The sequence below is a fragment of the Amblyomma maculatum genome, chromosome 10 (assembly GCF_055883805.1).
Source record: "Amblyomma maculatum isolate TAMU_Amacu chromosome 10, ASM5588380v1, whole genome shotgun sequence".
Taxonomy (NCBI): Eukaryota; Metazoa; Arthropoda; class Arachnida; order Ixodida; family Ixodidae; genus Amblyomma; species Amblyomma maculatum.
The window spans coordinates 159,621,048-159,648,214 of NC_139353.1; the positions used below are offsets into that span (position 1 = coordinate 159,621,048).

General features: G+C 46.5%; 2 protein-coding genes across 3 annotated transcripts in view; one reads left to right on the forward strand and one right to left on the reverse strand.

Moving 5' to 3' along the window:
- Positions 1-27,167, reverse strand: part of LOC146177782 (thiopurine S-methyltransferase-like) — a 172,494-nt gene that overhangs the window by 81,007 nt on the left and 64,320 nt on the right. The gene's annotated exons all lie outside the window — the stretch shown is intronic.
- Positions 12,643-14,185, forward strand: LOC146177784 (uncharacterized). Its single transcript, XM_084580767.1, has 2 exons — positions 12,643-12,692; positions 13,531-14,185. The coding sequence occupies exons 1-2, from the start codon at positions 12,643-12,645 to the stop codon at positions 14,126-14,128; spliced, it is 648 nt and encodes a 215-aa protein (XP_084436893.1). The 3' UTR covers positions 14,129-14,185.

Genomic DNA, 27,167 nt, shown 5'->3' on the forward strand with positions numbered 1-27,167 from the left:
GAACTCCAAATTTATCCTTGCGAACCCACGCTACCTGAAAACAGCCCTGCCGGCTCGAACACAGGGAAACGAGCAATTGGACTCAGGAAATGCAAAGTTTCGATGTGCTGATTCCCGTGGAACACTCTCTAGTGTCGATGTCCGCCGCCACCTTCAATGCAGCCTGCGAACCGCTACCGCTAATCTCGGGCCCTGGATATATTGCTGCCTGCTTACGTAGACCCGCCGCTGACTGAAAGACGTCTCTTCCTAGACTCAGTACTTTTCCTAAACGGCTGGAGTCCCGCATCTGTCATCCGTTCTGTTACCACTGTCCTGGTCTTTGCTGCTGCTTCTCGCGGCCTGCACCTCGTCCTTCTCGGTAGTCGATGGTTTGGCTGCTGCATATAATCTTGCGTTTATACTTCTGTTGCTTTCCTTGTTTACTACGTGGCCTGTAGAGACATCCTGTCAGACTGCGCCAGGGATGGACCGCACGTTGTGACTCGGTTCTTGATGCATTTGCACCTGGGGTGTGGCGTCAGAGACGGTGAACGTGCCGCGGAAGTTGCTTGCGCCAGATATGCCTCGTCAAAGACGATAAAGCAACATGGTGAGTGCAATGAGAAACTGGAGATATTATATAAAAAGAAGCCTCAGCAAAAATTACCGATCACCGCATTGATCCACACGGCCACAGGGAAGAACACAGAGCGGCAGCGGACTAGGCAGGCGCAGCGCCTCAACGTTAGATATTCAGTATCCTCCTTTCTCATTTTGTCCCGCGCTTGAGATCAGCGCAGAGCGAAGACAAGGATAGCACGGTGTCACTGGCCCCCGAGTAGTAAAAGCGTCGCTCTGATGCTGGATACCATGCTCAAATAGTATGCTTGAGTGTAGATGAGGGCACTAAGGTCAGTCGCTCGGCGCACACAAAGGGTCAATCAACACTTTCTGTCGCAATATGGCTTGAAGCGGACTATGTGGACCACCTCAGGAAGAGCGGAGCATCGAGATTTTTGAAACCCATATGCCCCGTAGGTTAGGTTCCCAACTTATATTAGCCCTCTACATGGCCCAAAGTATGGCCCATGATTTCCGCCGTTGCTCATGATTTGCGCCGTTGTTTCTGGCTCGGTCGATGTGTACACATGCGATAAAACACGCGTTTACGTTACGCATTGGCACTTCTTAAACGATGTGCGTCCGACTTAAAGTGCGCATCGGTGCAGCAGTGCGAAAAGAGCACGAGCTGGTCCAATTCAACACCGTACCGATTAAAAAGGCAGCATCAACCTTTGTGTAAATAAAACGTGCGTCAAAAAAGGTCTGTCCTCAGCTTCATCGCGAAAGTACACAAATTCGCACCGGTTATGTGCAGCACCGGATGTCGCCAGGTTACCGCAGAGATGCCGTCCGCGGGCGCTGCGGCCGACGGCACTCCGATCGTGCGCTGCTCCCTAGTCGTCGCTAGGCCTTGTTGATTTGCGCCGAGGGCCACGGCGGACGGTGTTTTGGAATCGCCCGCTTCGCTGCGTCTCTAGCGTAGCCGCTTGCATGCATGTGCGCGATTCTTGCGTGTCGCTGCGACAATCAGTGACAACCTGCGCTGCTTTGCTGATGCTTTGCGCCGTCGATTCTGGCTCGGACGATGCGTACACATGAGATAAAACACGCGCACACGTTATGCATTGGCACTTCCTAAACGATGTTCGAGAGGACGTCAAGAAAAGAAAAAAAAACACACCATCCTTTTTGGTAATCTCAATTTTAAGATTCGCGGACGAATAATTCGTGCTCACCTGTCATCCGATATCCAAACTTTGTAGCGATCATCAATCCGTGCTCTCGTCAGTGATGTAAATACATTCCATTCGTTATGCACAAGAGATGCCTCTCGCCGACCATAATGAAAGCAGCTCCGGACTAAAAGCAACGACGACATATGTTTGCACGCGAGCAACTCGCAAGCTCGATCGTCTGCCAGCATCCATGCAGAGTCGCTATCGCGTCAACTCCGCGAGGGGTCACCGGCCGCCGCTGGTCAAACTGCAGAAGACGGTACCAAAGAGACTGACTCAGGCAGCGCGAGAGAAAATAGCGGTCTTGTAGAAAGCCGTGCTCGGCAGGAGTGCACGCTAATTTGCGCTGAATGGGACAGGGATTAAGGAAAGTGCTCCCTTCGCGGCGGCCGCAGGTATGTGTGGACAGCAGCTTCCCACCTGCAGGTATGCGCTCACAAACGACCCGAGTCGTTCGGGCTGCTGTCGCAAACAATTCCGAGAGGTCAAGAAACTGGGGCCGATTTACAGACGGCTCACACTCACACTCACAATCTTCCTATTAGCCAGCGGCAACACGGCGGGAGTGGCCTTTCTTTAAGTCATCAACGTATGCTGTTTACGTCATGAACACACTTGAAGTGATGACGTTGGCTACGGGCGAATTGTGAGCGCGGGTTGTGAGCGACGCGAGCCAATCACAACTCGTTCGTGAACGCTCACAAAGGAAAAATGGCGGCGATCTATGTGGCGACTGGCGTTCTCGTGAGGCGGTAGCGGCGGCGCCCCGACGCGATTATCTGCGAAGGACGGTGTACGAACACTGTTTGACGTGCCGGGCGAGATGTTTCGACGCATGGTGCTACTCGAGAAGGATATAGGACAATGACTGTGCGACGCGATGAACTGAGATAGGTGTGTGCGGCCGAGTGCGCTGTCTGTGCGGCGGCAGATAATGTGTGCACTGCGCTTTTTCCGAGCTGCTAGTGGCTTCCAAACCGCTACTGGCCGGCTTCGCGCATCCGACAGTTCGAAAGCGTTTGCGGCGTGCAGCTAGGGCGGCGGCGAAGAAAGGCTTCCTTCGTCACGGCAGCATACCGGGCGTCGTCGGGTTTGTCGACGGCCCATCACGCGTCTACGAGTAGCCTTGTGATGTCCCTGTTTTCAGATCATCATCATCATCATCAGCCTGATTATACCCACTGCAGGGCGAAGGCCTCTCCCATATTTCTCCACTTAACCCGGTTCTGTGCTAGCTGCATCCACATGACCCCTGCGCACTTCTTAATCTCATCCGCCCACCTAACTTTCTGCCGCCCCCTGCTACGCTTTCCTTCCCTTGGAATCCAGTTTGTTACCTTCAGCGACCATCGGTTATCCTCTCTTCGCACTACATGTCCTGCCCGTGTCCATTTCTTCTTCTTAATTTCCACTAGAATGTCGGTAACTTGAGTTATTTCTCTGACCCACTCTGCACGCTTTCTATCTCTTAATGTTACCCCTACCATTTTTCGTTCCATAGCCCTCTGGGTTGTCCTCAACTTAAGTAGAACTCTCTTGGTTAGCCTCCACGTTTCAGCCCCATAGGTGAGTACAGGCAAGATGCAACTGTTGTATACTTTCCTCTTGAGCGATACCGGTAAGCTGCTAGACATAATCTGCGAGTGCTTGCCAAATGCGCTCCATCCCAATCTTATTCTTCTTGTTATTTCCTTTTCATGGTCCGGATCTGCGGTTAATACCTGTCCTAAGTAGACATATTCGCCTACTACTTCCAGTATTTCGCTACCTAATGTAAACTGCTGTTCCTTCCCGAGGCTGTTGAACATTACCTTAGTCTTCTGCATATTGATTTTCAAGCCTACCTTTCTACTTTTTCTGTCTAGGTCATCAATCATTATTTGCAGTTAATCCCCCGAGTTGCTTAGCAAGGCAATGTCATCAGCAAATCGCAGATTACTGAGGTATTCTCCATCTACCCTTATCCCTAACTGCTCCCATTCCAAGTCTCTGAATACTTCCTCTAAACAAGCTGTGAATAGCACTGGGGAAATTGTGTCTCCTTGCCTAACACCTTTCTTTATGGGAATTTTGTTACTTTCTTTATGCAGAACTATGGTAGCTGTGCAACCACTATATATATCTTCCAGCACTTTCACGTACGGCTCGTCTACCCCCTGATTTCGCAATGCCTGCATCACCGCCGAGGTTTCAACTGAGTCAAATGCTTTTTCGTAATCAATGAATGCTATGTGTAAGGGCTGGTTATATTCCGAGCATTTTTCTATCACCTGATTGATGGCATGGATATGATCGATAGTAGAGTACCGTTTCCGAAACCCTGCTTGATCCTTTGCTTGATTGCTGTCTAAGGTTGTCCTGATTCTATTAGTGATTACCTTAGTAAATACCTTATACGTAACAGACAGTAAGCTGATTGGTCTGTATTTTTTAAGGTCCTTAGAGTCCCCTTTCTTGTGAATGAGGATAATGTTTGCGTTTTTCCATGGTTTCGGTACCGTCGATGACACCAGGCACTGCGTATACAGGGTGGCCAGTTTTTCTAGCACGATATCCCCCCCGTCCTTCAGCAAATCCGTAGTTATCTGATCCTCTCCAGCTGATTTCCCCCTTTTCATAGTTTTTAGTGCTTTCTTGACCTCGTCCTTCGTCACTGGTGGAACGTCTGACTGTTTTTCCCTACCGCCAATCTCATTACGATCCTGACTACTTTGGCTACTGTGGAGATCTGTATAGAACTCCTCGGCTACTTTGACTATCTTGTCCATATTAGTGATGACGTTGCCCGCCTTGTCCCTTATCGCATACATCTGGTTTTTGCCTATGCCCAATTTCTTCTTTGCCGCTTTAAGGCTTCCCCCGTTTTTTACAGGATGCTCAATTTTGTCCATGTTATACTTCCTTATATCGGCCACCTTGCGCTTATTGATTAGCTTTGATATCTCGGCCAATTCGATCTGGTCTGTTGGATTGGAAGCTTTCATACTCTGGCGTTTCTTAATCAAATCTTTCGTCTCCTTAGACAGCTTACCGGTATCCTCTCTAACTGTCCTACCGCCTACTTTTACCGCGCACTCAGTAATGATATTTCTGAAATTATTGTTCCTTGCCTCTAGGGTAGTGTCGCCATCCTCGGTTAGAGCTGAATACCTATTCTGTAGCGAGATCCTGAACTCTTCTGCCCTCCCCCTCACCGCTAATTCGTTGATGGGTTTCTTTCTTACTAATCTATTGCGTTCCTTCTTCAGATTTAGGCTAATTCGGGACCTCACCATCCTGTGGTCACTGCATCGCACTTTCCCGATTACCTCTACATCCTGCACAATGGCGGGGGTTGAACACATTATGAAGTCGATTTCATTTTTAGTCTCTCCGTTAGGACTTTTCCATGTCCATTTCCGGTTCTTCCGTTTGCTGAAGAAGGTATTCATGATTCGTAAGTTATTGCGCTCTGCAAACTCAACTAGTAACTCCCCCCTGCTATTCCTAGAGCCAATGCCATAGTCACCTACTGCCTTGTCTCCTGCCTGTTTTTTCTCTACCTTGGCATTGAAGTCGCCCATTAGTACAGTATACTGCGTTTTTACTTTTCGCATTGCCGAGTCTACCTCTTCATAGAAGCTTTCAACTGCCTGGTCATCATAACTACATGTAGGTGCATAGGCCTGTACAACCTTCAGTTTATACCGCTTATTAAGCCTAATTACGATGCCTGCAACCCTCTCATTAATACTATAGAATTCATCTATATTACCCGCTATATACTTATTGACAAGAAAATCTACTCCTAGTTGTCGCGTCTCCGGTAAACCTCGATAACACAGTACATGCCCATCCTTCAGTACAGTATACGCCTCATTCGGCCTCCTAACCTCACTAAGCCCTATGACATCCCATTTCATGCCCTCTAGTTCCTCTAACAGCACTGCTAAACTAGCTTCAATAGCTAGGGTTCTAGCATTAAACGTTGCCAGGGTCAGTTTCCAATGGCGGCCTGTCCAGCGGAGCCAGGCTTTCTTAGCACCCCATGCTGCGTCACAGGTCTGACCGCTGCCGTGGTCAGTTGTTCCGCAGCCGCTGGTGACTGAGGGCCGGGGTTTTATGGAGCTTGTCATAGGAGGTTGTGGCCAATTACTGCACCAGGGTGGCCAACTCCTGTTCTGGTGAGGGAGTGCGTTGCCGGAGGTGTTCATCGGCATCAGGTCGCACCCCAAACCTGTGTATGCAATTCCATCGACACGCGGATTTTTTTTTTCTTTTTAATCCGGTGGAGAATTGCGCGGCACCGGGATTTGAACCCCGGGCCTCTTGCATGCGAGGCGGATGTTCTACCGCTACGCCACCGCTGCCCTGAGATATGAGATGCCAACATGATTTGGGCCATGAACTTCCCTACGTGGTATCTTGGCATGATGCTTTCTTCTGGCGGGCTTCTCGGCTGCACACAGGGAGGACACAGGCCGAGGCAGGACTTCTGCGAGACGTCGAATTCACGACAGTGAGCCGCGCTGCTATTTGCAAGATAAGTTACGGTAGGCTCCACATGCCTCACATGTATTGCCGTTCTTGGGCTTTTATAAAAGCTGAAACGTAAGACACGTCGTACATTGTTGAAATGCCTACGTAAGATACGAAGATGGGAATGCGTGTGTTTGATGCCTGTATTGAGTAGGAATGGGGCACCATTTATACCGATATGAAGTGCTAGGCTGTCCTTACAGCAGTGTTGTTGAAACGTTCAATCATTCATTGTCTGCACGCCCATGAATGTCATCGTCAGCAAAACCTGGCAATGAGCTACTTGATGCGAATCTTCCATTGAGTCAGCAAGGCTGTTAAAGTTTATGAGGCTGTTGAGGTCGACAACGACGAAGAATGTGCTTAACAGCGTGCCATTTTCGGTTATGCTAGTTAAAGGGGCATCTGTTGGAGACATGGCTGCCAGTGCCATGGCATCCCGGTCCGGACAATACACCTCCACAAGGTTAATGGTGAATAACTGCGTAGGCGTGCTGAAGGGCCGCTTCCAGTGCTTGCAAAAATACTAGACGCTCCTCTACCAGCCAGAGCGTGTAGCATGTGCCGTGTTGCATAACATCTTTGGATGTCTTCCTGCCTGCAGACGAGGAGGGTGCTGCTGGCTTGGACAAGAAAGAGTCACATCTGTGTACCGGCTACTTGGAAGTGGGATCACTATTGCCATGCATACCTCTAGGGAAAAGCCATGCAGAATCATGTTAGCCTGTTCTACAGAACCTGCCACCACAGCTGGCTGGTACAGCTGCCCATGGTGCTGCAACAGCTGTGGCATCAATCCCAGCACAACTATCGGCTGTGATATACCCCACGTAGCTGACCAACTCATCACAGGCAGCCAAGTGCAGCGCCTTCTCGTTTCATGTCTGTGCCAGAAACCTGTTGTGATAAAGATGAATCCTCTCGAACCATGCGTTCTCGAACCTCATCTGTCAAGTCAAATTTTTCTTCGTACCCCCCCCCCCCCCCATTCACTGCTGCTTGCAACCGTGCATGTTGGTGTTTGTGTGTGCGCATGTGTTTGAGTACATAATTAAAGTGTTTCACAACGAGGCAGCAATTGTGATGCCTATCGGAATGGGAAAGTCTCACAGAAGTTTTTTAGAAGCACGTGTATCCATTGTGCCCCTTTATTTTCCTGCAGCGTTTCACACGCTTGAATATGCAGCAGCGAAACCAACTGCCTGCAATAGCACAGGCAGTTATTTGCACGTGCTGGACAATTGTGCTACGCTGAGAAGACACACACGAATAATGTTTTAGAGCCTGTAAGCTGGCACAGTACTCATCGCAGGTCTAACACACTTTATAAACAAGAAATGAAAGTATTGTGCATAAAACTGCGACTCAGAGGCATGGCACAAAATAATAGTTGCTTAATGATTACAGGCTTGCATAGTAGTTGTCATATGTTTGGCACATTTCAGAAGCAGGAAACAAAGTATGGCACTTAACAGTGCAGAAACATGACACAAGTAGTGCTATGTACAATGTTTGCATAGGGTAGTCTCCATTAGTGAACCTTTCAGGACTACAGGCCTGCATATACTGTTAGGACGCATAGAAAGCATTTGCTTAATGCTAAACAGTGTAAAGCTGACAAATTGAATGCATAATATTGGGAGTTTTAGTGCTCACAGTGAATGTAGCGTAAGCAGAAAATTCCATAGGTATACAAACTGGTGCAAAACATCACATATGCATCAAGTAAATGGTGTGTGGGCAGAAGGTATCGCTCAAAAATGAAGCAACTCAGTCATGAGAACAAAGAAAAAAAAATGCAGAGCACACTACAATGAAAGCTACATTGAAAGCCCTGTCACGGTGGCACGGCAGTGAATGAAGGCTTCGGGTTCAGTCACGGCAGGGGTGGAAGCATTCCCATGATCATGTTCTTTACTAAACTATCCAGCTACATACAAACAGATGATCATGCAAGGACAGAGTTTCATTTTGGCCTACACTACATGCTTCACAGTCGTCTTGTACTTTCTAAAGAGAAACCAATAGAATCACGGAGCCTGCACGTTGCACTTCAAGAACTTTTCTCATCGATACTAGTAAACGCCGACCGAAAACACCTTCGCAAGTTGTCTTTGTCCGTGTTTCCGGCTGTATAAGCTGCACCTCTCATATATTGGGACAATCAATTAAACATTTCGTTCATAAAATGCATCTGAATTTATACATTCAAACAAGCAAATTTTAGGTTAAATGCTTTAGACACCACTAGGAAATAATCCGTGTCTGAGCACCCATTCCATACGTGGCGCAAAATTATGGGAAAAGGGCAATAGTCAGGAACAAAACAAAAAATCTTGCACTGGCCGAGCAGCAACATAGTTCTTACACTAAGCCTTTATAGGCTTCAAGACCATCCCGAAGATATACCACAAGGTTCTCCAATTTCTGGTGGCAGCTCTGCTGACACAATCGCTGCGCACCGCTGCTGTGAGAGTCTTTGTGCTCGGCCATCGTCGTTCTCGTGCGCTCAGTCACATTACACGTAGGTACCGAAAGCTCACATTTACTAGCTAACAAACAGGGCCGCAAATGGTAATTTTGAAAAGTGAGTCGGTCGACTCTTCCTTTGAATGGCAGTGGAGGAGGACGGCATATGTCTTCATCTTTCCCTATTTAGTGCAACTAAGGCATAGGGCCAGTGAGACAACGAAAGGTTTCATAATCGCGCAAGTTTTTAACGCTGTAAGTTCACGAAATGATCAGGTGGAACGGTTTGAGAAACAAATGAAAACGTATATAAGAGTAACCGTTGCAGGGAAAGCAGTAAGAAAAGATTTGTAATAACACCACGTCTTAAACTCTAGAAAATCGATAATATTTTAGCTTCAGTGGTGGAGACCATAAGTACCTCAAGTTCACGTCCTTTTTGGCATTTTTCAGTGTAAACGTATAAAAAGCATGGTTCCTATGATTAGAGCGTCTCAGTGCGGCAGCAAATCAGTAAGAGTATCTTTACGTGTATGTTTATTTTTTCGCGTAAATAAAACGTCCATCGCCTCCACGAAAACGTTTACCATTGAGCGCGGCTAAATGGTCGGGCAGTAGGCTATAGTCATGCGGTGACTGTTGCCGGCAATCAAGTCAAAAGTCCGGAGAACCTACCAAATTGGCATAAATAAGGTGAGAATCTAGTTTCCAGCAACGCATGTCTTAGGAAATATGACGCACGACCGGTGAAATCTCAGACATTACCTGACAAAGGAGGGTTGAAAATAGGTGACACAGTCTGGCTACATATATTGTTAGCACGACATCTAAAGCCTCACAGAAAATGTTATCAGGCACTTCTTTAGGCTCGACACCTGATTGAGTAATCATACTAGATGGTTTCGCAGCCTTGGTAGAGCAGCAAGCGGCATTTAGGTACAGCCGTCACGTTTTCGACAACAATTACGAACACAGAGGTCAGCAAAATGTGCAGTACAGTAACATTCAAACAAAAAAAAAACAGTAACTCCAATTAATGACCGCTTCAAAACTGGCTCCTTTGCTGGTTTAATGAAGACGAGAGAAGACCATTTCGCTCCGAAATTGTGTTTAAAAGGGCCTTCTTCACCAAATATGAAGAAGCAATATTTATTGGCGCATGAGCTCTCACTAAGCGACCACAAAAAGATATTATGTGTAAGTGTTTATTTGTGCTAGTTGAATGAACCAGTGTCAGATGCGTTAAGCGAAGATGACAACGTTCTTCTTTTACAGCGCGTTGCACAGGCACGTTGTAGAATGCGCTTTTTCCAGCGAAACCACGATATCCTCGGAGCTGAAATTTCGCGCGCAAACGGAATGTTGTCGAAGCATTTTTAACACTAAATTTGTTTGGGGCACTTGCTTGATTCAGTTTTAAAAAGGCCAAATGTTGTTAAGGTATGCGGTGGCGGCGAAGCCGAAGAAACTACTATCCCAAGCTAACATCGGTGGCCCCACCTCGTGCAACAACCTTCAGTCGTCTATCGTTGTTCTGTACCAGAGTTGCTGGAAATAGCACAAGATGGCGCCTGTGGTGGTAGCGCTGGAACAGCTGCACTTTTGCATCGCCGCCGCCGCATATGATGAGAACACCTAACTTCTGAACGAATGAATCAAGTAACCCCAAAAAAATGATATTAAAAATACTAACGGCAAAATGAGACATTTCTGCGAGAAATGTGAGCGCCGATGATTCCACTGTTTAACTGGAAGAGACGTTCTACTGCGCGCCGATGGTTGTACAACGCGCAGTATTGTCGCCATTTCATTAATCTCTCTTCAATGACGCTCACGAATACGAATGCCCCTGGGCGGGGCATGTCAGTGGCAAACTGTTACCCGTGTGACACGCATGACTTGTATTTTGTAGCGAAAGCTACATTACTGTAGGTGTTCAAGCCGTCGGCGTTGCACCGTGCCAGGAGCTGCCAACTTGGGTCTCAGGTTTCACTTGGGATGGCTATGTCAGAATCAGCCTGTCAGGACCATGGTATTCACGTCACCCTTACAGGCCACTAATGCATGTTCATACGTCTTGGTTAAAGCGGTGCTTTATATGTGGGCTGGTAGCCAACGCTATCGCGTCATAACCTTAAAGCCGTAGCTTAAGTGTTTCTCATATTTAGATGCAATAAACGCTTTTACCGCCACCACCTAAAACGCCGGTGAAAATTGATGCGCTCAACTGAACGCTGGTTGCGTTTGATGCAATGCTCGGTCGCCCGCAGCCAAAGCGTTTGCTCCACACTCGGTTTAGCAGCGTTGAACCCGCGCAATGTTTTAGGGAGGGATACATGTGAATATTACCGAGATATCACGTAACTTGAGGTAGTTGACCTGATCAAGCACAATAACGACCTCTGTAGTGCGGCAATAGCTTATGCGACAAACCGATCTTGCGGGGGATCGTCTACAGCCATAATAAGTCATCGGGTAGATAGCAGGCATCCTGCTGCCCGTGGTTGTAGTGCTTCTTGAGCTATCCTGCGAGGCCAGAGGGCGTTGGCGAAAGGGTGCTGGAAACAAGGCTCGTGTCAGTAGAGAACAGCAAGTTAGTTTTTAGATAACTATGACGCGCACAAGCATACAGGAGGAAAAATGAGCTATAAGGTGCTGTTTCATGCCTCAAGCTGTGAAAGACATATACAATGAAAAGAAACACGTCGTCCCAGTTCTGATGACGAGTCGAATACAGCAAGCAATGTTGTCTGTGTCCGGTTGGTATTGTTCAACGACGCCATCAGCCTGGCGGTGGTGCTGTGCTAACTAACGTAAATGCAAGAATAAATGCGCAGGAGCAGGTCCACCACATCTGCCGGAAACTGGCAGCCACAATAACTAACGAGGACCCATGAAGGTCATGACGAAGATGACAGCATTATGAAGAAAGGGATCTCAGCTTTGTTGGGGGAAGGAATGGTGGAAGATTTATTGTCATTTGGGGGGTTAACCCACATCACAACGTAGCTATTTTCTTTGGGTGAGAGGAGAAACAGTTCTAAGGGATCAGCAGTAGCTTGCTGAAAACGGGAGCTCATTGTTGTCACCGGACACAAGCGGCCCGCTAGCCGTTGTTGTAAACTTGAACTGCAATCACTGCACACAGGAGGTCACGTAACGCTGACTACTGCGACATATATTTGGCAAGTAAAGAGGTTCCCTAATGTGGGTAAGGTATCTGGTAAACCGCAAGTGCCCAGCCAGGAGGTCATCATGCATTCCTTGTGGAATAGATCAATAAAAGCTTAGCCCTAACGACAATGCGGAAGTGCGGAGGGCTAGACGAGTAATTCGTTCGGCAAAGCAAACGGTCGCAAATGCAGAAACGTTTCGCAAAGGTCTAATCACGAGCTTCTACCGAAAGCGGTACATTGATCTGATGACTGCGTTGTTCTGTCCGAAACGTTGCAAGGTCCGGAAACAACAAATGGCGGCAAGATAGCTCTCAAGGTAGTCTTCATCACGAGTATTTTTGAGGGGCGACCACGATGATTCGGCTTCCATGTTTTGGCAATCAATTTTTTGAGACAAGGCGTAATGACGAACGGGCCAACCCTTCCCAGAGATCGCGCCGTTTCCAAAGTCGGACGGAGATAACTGCTAATTATGTAGGTAAAGGTACGAACGAAACCGTTCAGTCCCGAAAGCATCGTCGAGACTATTGCGCTGTAATGGTGTATTTGCGTTCCGATTTGTTGACGGTAGGCTTCCGTATTCGAGAAAATGTTGATTTCCTTCGTGGCATTTATGACTACGGCCGCCACATCAATGCTTCTGACATCAGTATCGAGTTTATACAGGCTGTTGGGCAGAAATCGAGAAATGACGCAGTATGAGCCTTGAGGTGAAAGAAGCCCAGCTGCCTGGATCACCCAGTTCAGGGTGATCCAGGCAGCTGGGCACAGCGCACAGGACCTAAAAACTTTTACTACGGTTTCGCAGATACCTGACCAATCTTTTCGTCTGAGGATATATCTGCACATCGAAGACGATACTTGAGCGACGGAGCAGGACCACTTCTTCAACACGTGTGCTGCGCAGATTTTCCCTGGACGACAGAATTCTGCGCAGTCAACGAGAGGATAAAAGAGCGACGCGACCATCCCCGCGCCACAGTTCAGGGTGATCCAGGCAGCTGGGCACAGCGCACAGGACCTAAAAACTTTTACTACGGTTTCGCAGATACCTGGCCAATCTTTTCGTCTGAGGATATATCTGCACATCGAAGACGATACCTAAGCGACGGAGCAGGACTACTTCTTCAACACGTGTGCTGCGCAGATTTTCCCTGGACGACAGAATTCTGCGCACTCAACGAGAGAATAAAAGAGCGACGCGACCATCCCCGCGCCACAGTTCAGGGTGATCCAGGCAGCTGGGCACAGCGCACAGGACCTAAAAACTTTTACTACGGTTTCGCAGGTACGTGCAGCGTTTAGCTGCTTCATGTATTTTTGATATACAGCTCCTGGATTACCCTGCATCTGTCTCTGTAAAATGGATGAGGGAACGAATCTGTTATCTGCCCTTGGTGATGCATTGGCCGAAAAACCGCCGACAACGATAAAAGAACTTGCCAAAACTTTAGTCGAAATGACTACGCGACTAGAAACAGTAACGACTTGTATTAGAGCTGATATCAAAGCTGTTGCACTAGATCATAAAACTTCGCTTTCTGACATACAAGAAGTGAAACAATCCATGGATTTCATGAATGCAGCTTTCGAAATTTTAAAGACGATGTACAGAGTGTCTGTCAGGAAATAAATACAATCAAGAAAGAGCAGGCGGAATGCAAAGAGGAGGCCCAAGAGCTGCGCAAAGAACTAAAAGAAGTGAGGAAAGAGCTAATAGATTTGAAGCAGTACAGCCGAAGGAACAATCTTGAGATAAAAGGCGTTCCACCAGTGCCAAATGAATCGCTGCGCACTATGATGCTAAAGAGAGCCGAAACCCTTGAGGAAAAACTTCAAACTGAAGACATTGATATCATACACCGAGTGCCGACTAAACAGACAAACCAGGCAAACATAATCGTGCGATTCATGTCAAGGGAAGTTCGTGATCGCATTATTCTCAAAGCTAAGAAACAGAGGCTGACAACTGCTATCTTGGGATTCGAGACGGATGATCCAGTTTATATAAATGAGCATCTGTGCCCCGAATATAAACTCTTGCTCGGCAAAGCAATCAAGACAAAACGTGAGAAGAACTGGCAATTCGCCTGGGTGTCGCAGGGCAAGATATTGATGAGGAAGGCTGAGAAGTCTAAGGTGCTCCACGTAACATGCGAGGAAGACCTGACTAAGGTTAACTAAGTGAATATTTAATGTTCGGTACCGTTCTCTACCGTAATGAGCTTTTCGATAAGTCAAGTAAATGACGAATTTAACATGAGACCATGTCTTTCTCTTGTTCACTGCAACATCCGCAGCGTCCACAAAAACTGGGATCTGTTTTCAGTATTTTTATCTCGACACAGTTTTAAGTTCGAATTCATTGCCCTCTCGGAAACATGGTTACGTAAAAACGAACATTTTTCTGTCCCAGGATATAACTTCATTACTAGCTCTAGGGACACCCTCTTCTCGAGGAGGGGGTGTTGCACTGCTGATAAAATCTGACCTTGAATTTAAAATCATTACAGAATTAGTTGGTAATAATTCTACTATTGAGTATCTTTTCATTAAATTACATTCAAATGTAACAATTGGAGTGGTCTATAGACCACCAAGTTATAGTTTGCCGATATTTTTCGACGAAATGGAAAGCGTGTTTACGTCCTTAGGTAATAGTAACAATTGTCCGGTGATAATAACAGGTGACTTTAATATTAATGTTAATAATGAAGCACATAATAAATTTATTTGCACTTACTAGACTCCTTTAACTTCAAAAACACAATACTGGAACCCACCAGGATAACATCTACAACTGCTACAATATTAGATCATATTTTATGCTATATCGAAAATATTACATCAGGTGTATATGATACAATGATTACTGACCATTCTCCAGTATTTGCACTTTATCATAGGGTACAACAACGTACTAATCACTTGCGTTCCAAGACCACCCGACTTAATAACGTTTTGCTAAAAAGAAAACTGCAGCTACTGAATCCAGAGAGTATATTTGATGCTGATGTGCACTCAGAGTGTGCAAATTTTGTAAATGTATTGAATACTACAATATCTGAATGCACAATTTCTTATCAAAGAAAATACGACAGGCCTCTTAATCCTTGGATGACCGAGACGATACTGAAAGCAATAAAAGAAAAGGATACTTGGTACAGTAAGTGGAAGAAGCAGAAAGAGAATGTGTATTATTTGCAGCAATTTCGCATTGCTCGAAACTCAGTGCTGTCCATGATAAGAAGGAGGAAAAAAGAATATAACACGTCGCTTATTGAACGAGCTAATGGGAACACTAAACGAATATGGAATGTTCTAAATGATGTAATTGGCAAGCCTCCTACAAAGTACGTTTATCCCGATGTAGTGAATAACGACACAGCATTGAGATTTAATGCATAATTTACCAGCATAGGCCCACAGCTGGCACCACATATACCACTTGCTCCATGGATGTTGCATTCGGGACCTGCCAATAGTACCTTTACATTAACTGCACTAACACTTGATACAATTACTGAAATAATTGGAAGCTTGAGTAGCGCCAAAGCTACAGGGCCACACGGGATACCAGTGAAAGTTGTGAAAGATAATGTTGAGATTGTTGCACCCCTTTTGCTCCATATATTCAATCACTGAATAGAGAAAAGTATTTATCCCGACATACTGAAAATAGCAAAAGTCATCCCTGTATATAAAAACGATGATAACAATGATCCAAGCAGCTATCGTCCAATATCGGTGCTTAGTGTAATAAATACTATATTTGAAAAAGCTATAGCATTACAAGTACGCCATTATTTGAAAGAAAATAATATTGTTTCTCTATGTCAGCATGGCTTCCGATCTAATAGATCTACATCCACAGCGGTTCTCGAACTTACACAGTCTATATATACATCTTTACACAATAATGAAATTCCGGTTGTATTGTTTCTTGATTTAAAAAAAGCTTTCGATACTGTTAGTTACTCTATTCTGTTGAAAAAGCTTGAACACTACGGATTCCTCGGGTCTACACTTGACTTTTTTGCTAGTTATCTCTCAAACAGGAAGCAATACGTTTATCTTGATGGTTTTTCCTCCCCCCTTCAAACAGTTGAAACAGGCGTTCCCCAGGGTTCTGTACTAGGCCCTATTTTGTTCTCTCTATATATTATTGATTTCCCTCAGATTTTATCTTCATCTAAGGCTGTTATATACGCTGATGACACAGCAGTAATATTTTCAGGCAAGTTACTTTTAGAATTGGAAGCAGTAATTAATTCTGAAGCATGTCGAATAAACGAATGGTTTAACTGCAATAAACTCACGCTAAATAAATCAAAAACAAAATTTGTTATATTTCGTCCCAGAAATAAGTTCTTTAATTCTTCTAGCGTCAATATTTTAATTGATGGAGCAGCCTTGGCCGAGACAGAATCAATAAAATATTTAGGTATTACAATTGACAACCAGTTGAACTTTAAAGAACACATTACAAATCTGCGCTCGAAACTTGCTTCAGCTTGTTATATTCTTTTTCGAACACGATTATATTTCTGTACCCGTATATTAAAAATGGTTTACTTTGCCATATTTCATTCTCACCTTATCTATTGCAGCGAGTCTTGGGCATTCACATTTAAGACATACTTAGATCCCATCATTCGTCTTCAAAAAAGAGCCATACGCATAATGACCTTCTCGCACTGGCATTCATCTACACCTTTATTGTTCTCAGAGCTACATATACTCCCTTTTACTCTTGCGTCGGAAATGAAAGTTTGCTGTGTAGTAAATGCCATTCTCCTGAATACTCACCCTTTACCAATTACAATATTTGTTACACCCAACAGGAACACCAGAAATGCAAGCAATATAAACTTTAACCTTCCTATCACAAAAAAACTTTTACGGCCAGCGCATAATACAATATGTCGGTGTAAAAATATGGAACAATATTCCACTTGAAATTAAAATGGCAAATATCTTTTTATTTTCCATCAAAAGATTTTATTTTGACAGAATTATATTATTATAACACTACATAAAAGAGATAAGAAATGCTTACATTTCTGGCGCTACCAAATGTGTATGTCTTGGTTGCATTCATTTTCTTCACATGGGGAACTGCATTCTGAGATCTCTCAATTATGCAAGTCGCCTAAAATAAATTTGTGTATTTGCATGCCTGCTTTTCATTTCTTTGCTGTTATGTGCTCATTGATTGTTACGTTTGCTTGTGTATAAGCCTGAAAACATTTGTTAAATGTCCTTTAGCGTGTCTCCACTGCTGTGTATATGTATGTATGTATGTATGTATGTATGTATGTATGTATGTATGTATGTATGTATGTATGTATGTATGTATGTATGTATGTACGGGCCTAAACTAGCTTCGGCTATTGGCCTAACATTTTTTTGCAATTTCTATATTTATTGAAATAAAAATGATTGATTGATTGATTGATAAACCTTATCTGTCGATGCACTCAATCCCATTGAGGAGTGTATTTTTAAAGCATATCTTTTTCTAGGAGGTATGAGTTGGTAGGCGGAGCCAGAAAACTGGGGGATAGCAAAGGGACACAGAGGTTCGATAATTGCTGAATATTTCCTTGTTGCAGCATGTGAAGAACCTGTTCAGGAATTATCCTACGTCGGAGGGAGATACAGGGCATGCCATCTGTCTGTTCGTGTGTGAAGACCCGGTACCCGAGACCCGAGAAGGCCGAATTGGTAGCAGTTGATGTAAGGCCGCGGTGGCCCTTTCTTCAATGCTTCGGCGCGCGCGCCGCAGAAAATGGCGATGGAATGTTCTACAAGCTTCGAGAACGCGACGCGACCGATTACGCAATCTCGGCCACCGCGCTGCGCCTCCTTGCCCTCGTCGTCATGGGCGGAGTCACACCTGCATTCCCCCGCACGGTCCCGGCCCCCCTCCTCGCTTCGCGCGGGAGGGCCGCGCGTGCTATGTTCGAGTAAATTCGAGACCTCTCCAGAGGGCCAAGGGGGGGAGGCATAGCTTTGGCAGCGCTAAGCTGTTTTCCGTTCCTCCTCCGCGCCTAGAAGCTTCTGTGCTGGCTATTTAAGAGCGCGCCGCGACCATCGACGGTTCTGGTTCTTGAGCTGAGTCTAGTCAACGACGAAGACAGCATAGCAGGCAGGCCCCTACTGAGAAGTCGTAAAACGAGCGATGCGCTCAGTTTGCAGCTAGTCTCTCGCGCAGTCTCGTTTGTAAAGTGTGATGTCTCACTGCCTCGTGTGAATAAGTTTTCTGTACCCCGTGCTTCGTGTTCTTCTTATATAAAGTTAACTTTCGTTTCGTTACTGCAAGTTCGTCGTCCTACGTCTCATTGTGTGCGAACTGCACGTCGCCTGCCGAATCGAGGAGCACCTTGGAGAGGTGCGGAAGATTTGAAGAAAAAGACAAGAAGAACCTGACGTTTACTGTAGATCTCGAGCGATGTCTAACATCTCCACATGCTTCAAAAATCATCCATTAATACTCGGCTGTCGATCGCAGCCTAGACGGGGATTTCGTTATTATAGTCGTGAATTGGGACTCGGTGAATCATGTTGTGTAGTTGGACGCGTAATGCTAACTCAATGCGGCGGCTGGCCCAGAAAGGCATTCTTCAAAGCTGTCGAGTTTCAAATTGTGTGTCAATACGGAAGGTTTGCTGGAACGTTTAGCAGTATAAAGCTTGGCATGGTCATCGTTCATTCTAACCGCGCTGCAGTGAGCCAGAGCACTTTTCACTGCACCGAAAATAAGATGCGGGTTCCACCACAGCGTCGCAAGGATTGGCCTTCTGCTCCCGAGGGCTCAGCTGGGACCAAGAAGGCAGATATCGCTGGAAGTTCAAGGACCTCGCGATCACTTTTGATTGAGGGATGGCCAAAGACTAATAGCGATTCAATGATATTATCCCAACACGGCCGAAGTCGAGAGTAGCAGCGTGCTGTTGCAAATGTTCAACACGCCGGATAATGTACGTACTCAAAGTGAGCGAACTTCATCACTTCAATTCAGGACACGCTGTCAGCGTTCGGCACATTTGAAGAACAAATGCGAAGTGAATCATGTGCTTCTCCCCAATTTCATGAATTAAGACATCACTGTCCGAATTGAACAGCTTTATGAGCGAGGTAGGCCTTAACATCTACCCACTATGGACAATGTAGCACCAGTGTCCACTAAGGACATAATGCAACTGCTGTCAATAACCCTGCCAGGTGATTCGTTAAGACAACGACCGGTAGATGAATTGGCAACCTCGATGGAGTCGCGACCGAACATCCCTCCTCCGCGCCCTTTAGTTTCCTAGTGGCGAGGTAGGATGACGTGGAGATGGCGCACGTCGGGAGCTAGTGAGCCCGCAGAGGGTGTCAGGTGCTGGTCAGAAGCTGAAAATTCCATTCGGAGCTGCGGTAGGCTCATGAAAGACATGAAACAATTCTGTCATGGACTTCCGCACTAACGCAAGGCCGAGATTTGGCCTATTGGGGCTTGTAGCATGGAATATAGCTCCGACGGCGGCAGAACCTTGAAGGGTTTTCCAAGCATATTCCAGCTGGTACGGGCTGGAAAATGTTGAGTGCGCTCAAGACAATAATCCTCGAAGAGAGTGTACAGCGACCATCACCATAATCCACAACGCCACGCCGCAGCAGTAGGAGGCTGCGCTGCCCAGCTGGAATTTAGGAAGGCCAGTGTTGGCGTGTTGAATGCGCCTTTCGGGCAGCAAACGCCGTGGGAATTTTCGAAGGAGGACCCAACCATAAGAACTGTCTGACGAGTTTTCGCAGTTAAACTTCTCTCGCTCTCTCTAGATACTAGTGTAGTTGCGGAAGGCATGAGACGTTCTAATCGGAACTGATAAGTAGACAACTGTCGTAGCAGAGGTTCCGGCATACACATTGAGTAGTGTGAACAGCAGAACTCAACGAGAGGAGAGCTTCGGTGAATAGCGTTCCTACGGAACTTCACTGCGGTCCACATCTTGATGCTGGAGGGTACATAGAAGACGATTAGTCTATTCATGTAGAGAATATTTCTAGGCACATCAAAATCCAATGTAGCCTGAATGTTAACATTGGAGTCTAATTTTTCTTCGGCAATCAGAAAAGTATATACGCCATTCGCGATGCCATTCATGAAATATCCGAATCCGTCTTCTTCGGACATGGGATGATTTACAGCTTTGCAGTGCTTCAGCACCTTCTCAGTGCACTTCGACCTGATAAATTGCGCACTCGAGCTCGCTGGAAGGTAGGCATTTTTGCTTTGCTGTGGAGAATGTTTGAAATATCTTCCTCGAAGCGATCCCAGCTCGTGAACGACGCTTTATATTTCTCAAACTATCTCGCGCGTTGCCAATCAAACACAATATTACTTCCAACGAATGTACCTGCTCAACCGATGGCCACTAATCAAGGTCTTCCCCAGCCTTCCCAGAAGAAATGGGCCTCTCTTCGCCGTAGGGCTACCAAGCGCCAGCCGCTGGCTCTGGCTGCCGGGCGTCGTCTTCGTGGATCACTGTGACGGGAAAAGGTGGGAGTGCAACAGACTTTGGCTCCAGCGAGGTCTAGAACGTTCCGTGGTTATCTACCGGGCAGTTTCCGCTTGACTGTTAGAGGTTTATTTATAGTCTTGAATTAACCTGAGGTTAGTGCCTTAGAGCGAGGTATGTGAGCGCCTTCTTTTTCTTCATGACCTTTTGAAACATAGCATACACCCACATGGCAGATTAGCCAAGGTGTAGCGGCATATACATTGCAAATTCTACCGGCGATTGTGACAAAATGACAGCTGTAATACGTAATTTTGAAAAAAAAAAGAAAGCTTCTTTTTTATGTTTCCTACTTTGTCGCCTCTTCAGCGTCGCGTGGAAGTATTAACTTTTAAACATTACTTCCGACGTAGCCCTGGGCCTGAAGACATGCACAAGATTTGCAAGTGAGAAATTGTTTTATACTTCCCCGTAGTAAACTATGGTTATTGCCGGCTCACTCAAGTCTTTGGTTTTCGTTTGTAATGTACAACCTCTTTTACGGAGATTCTTCTAGTCGAAACAAAGCATCAGCAGATACACTTAGTGCAATCTACATGCATAAATGAAATAGCTCGCTCGTGCTATGCAATGCCAAAAACTCGCTTCCCACTCTTCTTAATGAGCACAGCACAAAGTTACCGCCAGCACGGGGACCCTTTGTAGCCTCTCACCTTCACTGACGGCTCCCTATTCGAGCAGTCTCATACTTTGTCAGCACAATGTTCTTTCCTCATCCATTGAAATGTCCGCTATGCTAAGGACACACAGTAAGGTGAGATAATTAAGGCATAAGATGACTAAGGCGTCCGTGGATATGTTCTCGTTTTCAAACATTATCGTAAACTGGGCTCGTTCGTGACTAGCAGATGTGTACTAAATGGAAAGCGATATGATGACACCACTGAGTAGGCTGAATGAAGAATGATTTGCCGCTCGATTTTGGAGCGCATATAAAAACTTTGTGTGACATGCCGTTCAATTATAGATGCTGCACAAGATAATGGTGCACCATAGGCGATTGGGAAGGTTGCTGCCACTGGAAAATCTACCGTGCAAGCCTTCGTACCAATCGAAGCTTCATGCAGCGCTAATCATCGAGTGTTGACAAAAAGGCCAAGCGGATTTTCCCGTAATGCGCCTATAAGGCTTTCGCCTTCATACTTAGGGGAGGGCGGCCCATATAGAAATGCAAGCTACGTTAAGAGAAAAGTAGTACAAAAATATTTCGTGGCTATTTTTCACGCATGCAATGCTGCGACAGCAAGTAGAATTTGGAAAATGCTCTGATGTTCAAAAAGGATGTACTAACATGAGAAAGTTTAGAAACGGCACATTTTCTCTAATTGATTAAAATTATGTAACCAACCTTTATCTATTTTGCGGTATACATCGCTCTGAAGAGCAGTAGACGGAATTTACTTGGGAGAAAAGGAGGCCCTTACATAACGTGATGAATGAAGAAATCACTGATCTCGAACAGTGGACGTTTCTTCCCCACTGCGCTCATCCGTCGCCTTCATGTAGCAAACCTCCGATCGAGTTCCTTGCGCTCCACTGTGGTATTTTAAATGGAGCGGTCCAAATTGAGCATGCTGCTGCCGATAACTGCCGCGTTCCCGCTATTTAGCTTTTGCAATTCTTCTTGTAGCGCCCTTAAACGTGCCTGTGCTGCTTTCAAAGTTAATCTTCTATCGATTCCAGGTTCCTGTGCTCCACCTAGTTTTGAACTCCAAATTTATCCTTGCGAACCCACGCTACCTGAAAACAGCCCTGCCGGCTCGAACACAGGGAAACGAGCAATTGGACTCAGGAAATGCAAAGTTTCGATGTGCTGATTCCCGTGGAACACTCTCTAGTGTCGATGTCCGCCGCCACCTTCAATGCAGCCTGCGAACCGCTACCGCTAATCTCGGGCCCTGGATATATTGCTGCCTGCTTACGTAGACCCGCCGCTGACTGAAAGACGTCTCTTCCTAGACTCAGTACTTTTCCTAAACGGCTGGAGTCCCGCATCTGTCATCCGTTCTGTTACCACTGTCCTGGTCTTTGCTGCTGCTTCTCGCGGCCTGCACCTCGTCCTTCTCGGTAGTCGATGGTTTGGCTGCTGCATATAATCTTGCGTTTATACTTCTGTTGCTTTCCTTGTTTACTACGTGGCCTGTAGAGACATCCTGTCAGACTGCGCCAGGGATGGACCGCACGTTGTGACTCGGTTCTTGATGCATTTGCACCTGGGGTGTGGCGTCAGAGACGGTGAACGTGCCGCGGAAGTTGCTTGCGCCAGATATGCCTCGTCAAAGACGATAAAGCAACATGGTGAGTGCGATGAGAAACTGGAGATATTATATAAAAAGAAGCCTCAGCAAAAATTACCGATCACCGCATTGATCCACACGGCCACAGGGAAGAACACAGAGCGGCAGCGGACTAGGCAGGCGCAGCGCCTCAACGTTAGATATTCAGTATCCTCCTTTCTCATTTTGTCCCGCGCTTGAGATCAGCGCAGAGCGAAGACAAGGATAGCACGGTGTCACTGGCCCCCGAGTAGTAAAAGCGTCGCTCTGATGCTGGATACCATGCTCAAATAGTATGCTTGAGTGTAGATGAGGGCACTAAGGTCAGTCGCTCGGCGCACATAAAGGGTCAATCAACACTTTCTGTCGCAATATGGCTTGAAGCGGACTATGTGGACCACCTCAGGAAGAGCGGAGCATCGAGATTTTTGAAACCCATATGCCCCGTAGGTTAGGTTCCCAACTTATATTAGCCCTCTACATGGCCCAAAGTATGGCCCAGGAGTTTCTAGTGGAGGCCTCGATGGCTTATAGGGAACTACGGCCACACACGGCCCCAGTTGTGTACCAAGCATCACAGCGTCGTAGGTGGTACCGTTGGGCATTTCGGCCTTAGTGCTTGGATCCGCACTTGGGCCAGCTGAGGGGCCTTTTGGCAAGGGGCATAAAGGTGCTAATATCAGCATGTTGGTATTCGCCTTCCAGACGTGGCAACTTGGTATTAAGCAGCGTCTTCAACTTGCGGTCGTCCACTAGACGAAAAGATGACATGTTCGCTGTTTTCTGTACCGCCGTATTGTATGTGAAGGTGGCGCCCGGTAGCACATTATCCCATCTGTTGTGGTCCACGTAGAGGTACATTGAGAGCATGTAAGCGATTGTTTTGTTCAGCCGTTCGGCCAAGCAAATAGTTTGAGGATGGTATAGTGTCGTCTTATTGTGTTCAGTATGAGTGTAAAGCAAACTGTGCTGTGAGTTCGGTGCCCCTGTCGGTGATAAGAATTTTCGGTGCGCGATAAAGGAAAAAAATTTAATGTATGGAAAAAGTTTGCAGCCTCTGGGGCTGTACCGGCAGGTAGATAGGAGGTTCTTGCGTATAATGTAAGGTAATCCGTAGCACGTTAACGACCTGTTACCAGTGTGCGAATGTGGGAATGGCACCAGCCAATCTGCTGAAAGGGCTATATGACAGGTGGATTGTCTTCAAGAAAGCAGTGGGTTTTGTCGGTGGCACCTTGCGATGCTCGCAGCCGCGACACATTTTGACATTGCGTGAAATATCCGCTTTAAGATGAGGCCAGTAGTATATTTCCTGGATTCGTGCCAGTGTTCGAGCTACTCCCAAATGTCCTGAAGTTGGCTCGTCATGGCAGGCGTGTCACATTTATATGCGGAGTCTAAAGGTTACAGTAATTAGGCTAAGGCATATGGCAGGCGGAAAAATCTTTTCTTCACCAGAACAGTGTCAAGCACACATAAATATGATAGAACACGCTTGAACGATCTCAGGGCAGTTATACATGCACCATTAGGATATTCCATGATGTAATGAAGTTCGGAGTTTGCAGATTGTCGCTCAGCGAAGCACTCTGCACTGATGGCATTTAGGAGTATGGCGTCAACAGGAATGTCATCGCTGGAGGATAGGGCACGCGAGAGGCAATCAGCATCCAAGTGCTAGTGACCCGACTTGTATGTGACTGTTATCTCGAATTTTTCTAATCGAAGACTTCATCTTAATAGCAGGGTTCCTGAAGTTGGCGAACCAACCTGGTTCATGGTGGTCACTAACCACTGAAAGATTTCCATTAGAATATGACCGGAAATTCGACGTTGCCCATGAAATGGCTAGAAACTGTTCTTCTGTGGCAGAATAGTCCGCTTCAGCTTTAGACAGATGACTAGCATAAGCGACGGCACGTTACCGGCCACTCTCATTTGGACTTGGACGGCGCCCAAGCCTCCGTTGCTTACATCGGTGCGAAGCCCCGTGTCGGCTTTCTCGACGAAGGTAGCCAGAATAGGAGGCGCTCGTAGCTGGCGTTAAAGTTCTGGGAATATTTGAACTGGCGGTGTATCCCATGTGAAAGGCGGATCTGGTTTAGTCTGACGCGACCAGGGCTCGACTAGTCGACCGAAATCTGACGAAGCGCCGGTAGTAAGCACTTAGGCCAAGAAAGTATCGAACGGCTTTCTAGTAGTGGGGAGGACAGAAATTGGCAATAGCTGTCATTTTCTTGGTATCTGGCAGGACACCAGCGTGGCGCATCACATGCCTAAGGAATTTGTCCTCGGTGTAAGCAAATTGGCACTTTTCGGTCCCCGAGGATTTTATGTCATGGAAAACTGCTTTGAGGCGCTGAAGGTGTTCCTAAAATATTGGGGCGAAGCATCAAGGTAAACGAGATATGTCTGCCACTTGAAATCTGCAAGTACTCTGTCCATAAGCAATTCAAAGTTTGCCAACGCATAGCACAGGCCAAATGTCATAGCTTGAACTCGTAGCTCATCCGCAGTAATAAATGATGTTTCCTCTCGGTCGCTTCCAGCTAGTATCCTGATTTCCGGTCCATCGAAGAGAAAAATTTCACGAAGCATAGGCGATCAAATACATTTATTTATTATTTATTTATTATCAATACCTCAAATGCCCTAGGAATGGGGTATTATATTCGTCGATTTGTGGCAGGGGTCGACGTTTAGGTAATTTTCTTCAGACGGTGGTAATCCATGCAAACCCTCAGCGTACCACGCTTCTTTACATGAACGACATAAGCAGCCCACGGACACCGCGAAGGCTGGATCACATTGTCACGAATAATCTCTTTCACATGACGGGTGATAGCAGCGTGTTCAGTCGGAGACACACGGTAAGGTGACTGTCAAAGAGGGCACGGTATCATTATTAATAATACGGTGTTTGGCGAGATCGACTCTGCCAACACATGAGGAATTAGAAAAGGTCGCCCGATAGCGCTGGAGGAGGTATTTCACTTAGTAGTGATGCGGTTGAGAAAGCACAGGGTTGAAATCGAACTCTAAATTGGTGAAAGGCCTCTCCATATCGGTCGATGATACCGTGCAAGACTAGAGGCGTTTTGAATGTGTGTGATACCACAAATATTATAAGCGATTTAAGTCCCAACGCTTAGATGTTGATGCTCACCACCAAACTCCGTCACTAGGTTATCGACTTTGCCATCCTCGAGGCGAAAAACTCGCCTGACGTCAGCAAGGCTCTGTTCGAGAAGCACCATCCGTTTCTCTTCACGACATGCTCAACTTTCGCGTTGTATTCGCGATGACAGAAGTTATCACACTGAAACGGGGCGGAATGGTGACGTGATCATCCCAAAAATACAGTGCTGTTGGTCGCTCTCAAGCACTGTGTATTGCGATCGGCGTCGATAATGCAGTGACGTTGTAGGACATCCCAGAAGGACAAGTCAAATAGGCGTGGATGACATGGGGCCCATCATTACGCTGAAGTTTTCTTGCGTCGGCACTAAATACTGGCTGACTGATTAGTCGGTAATAGGAATTTTTTGCGGGACAGATGGCGTGTCTCACCGCGGTGGTAGCACAGTGGGCCATGATAGCGAGAGCGTCAGACGTTACTTTAGCGTGGACGCACCTGAGGAGGTCAAGCAGGAGTTGCTGGACGGGTGTATACAAGGGCCTCTTGGTTCTGACTTAGAAGTGGACAGGCACGAAGAGCAATTGCAGGGCAGGTCATGGCCTGGTGACGGTGTTGGTTGGAGTGGGTCGGGTAGAGTGAGAACCTGGGTGACCTCTTCCCGAACCACCTGCGAAAGGCAGGATACTTGTGGCGGTGCGTCGGTCAAAACGTTTTTGAAGCTCCTTGCGTACAATGGCCCGTATGCTCTCAGAGGCACGTCAGTACTGCCAGTGTCGACTATGGCGGCAGCCATAACGGCTGCTCGTAGTGCTTAAATCGCATCTCCAGCGTCTTTTCGATTGTATGGACTCGGAGACAAATTCTGCGATGCTCTTGGGAGTAGCCTTCTCACGTCTTTGAAGCCTCTTCACGTATAACCTCGTCATACCCTCGATGTAAACGACGACATTCTTGTTAGAAAGCTGAGCTCTCGCCTATACAAGCAGCTCGGCGCCTTCATTGCGGAGAACGGTTGTGAAAGCTCTCAGGAACTGGGCTTCGAAGGAACTGCACGTTGTGAGAGTAGTTTCATTAATTTCAAACCATGTGCGAGCTGCACCGTCCCGCGAAAAAATACGCTGCAGAGTCTGGTCGTCGGCCCAGCGATTGTACTTGGTTAACCGTTCAAATGTATCTAGCCAGTCTCCCGAATAATTGCCTCGACAGTCATGGAAGTTGGTATTGCCTGCGTCTGCTGCAACACG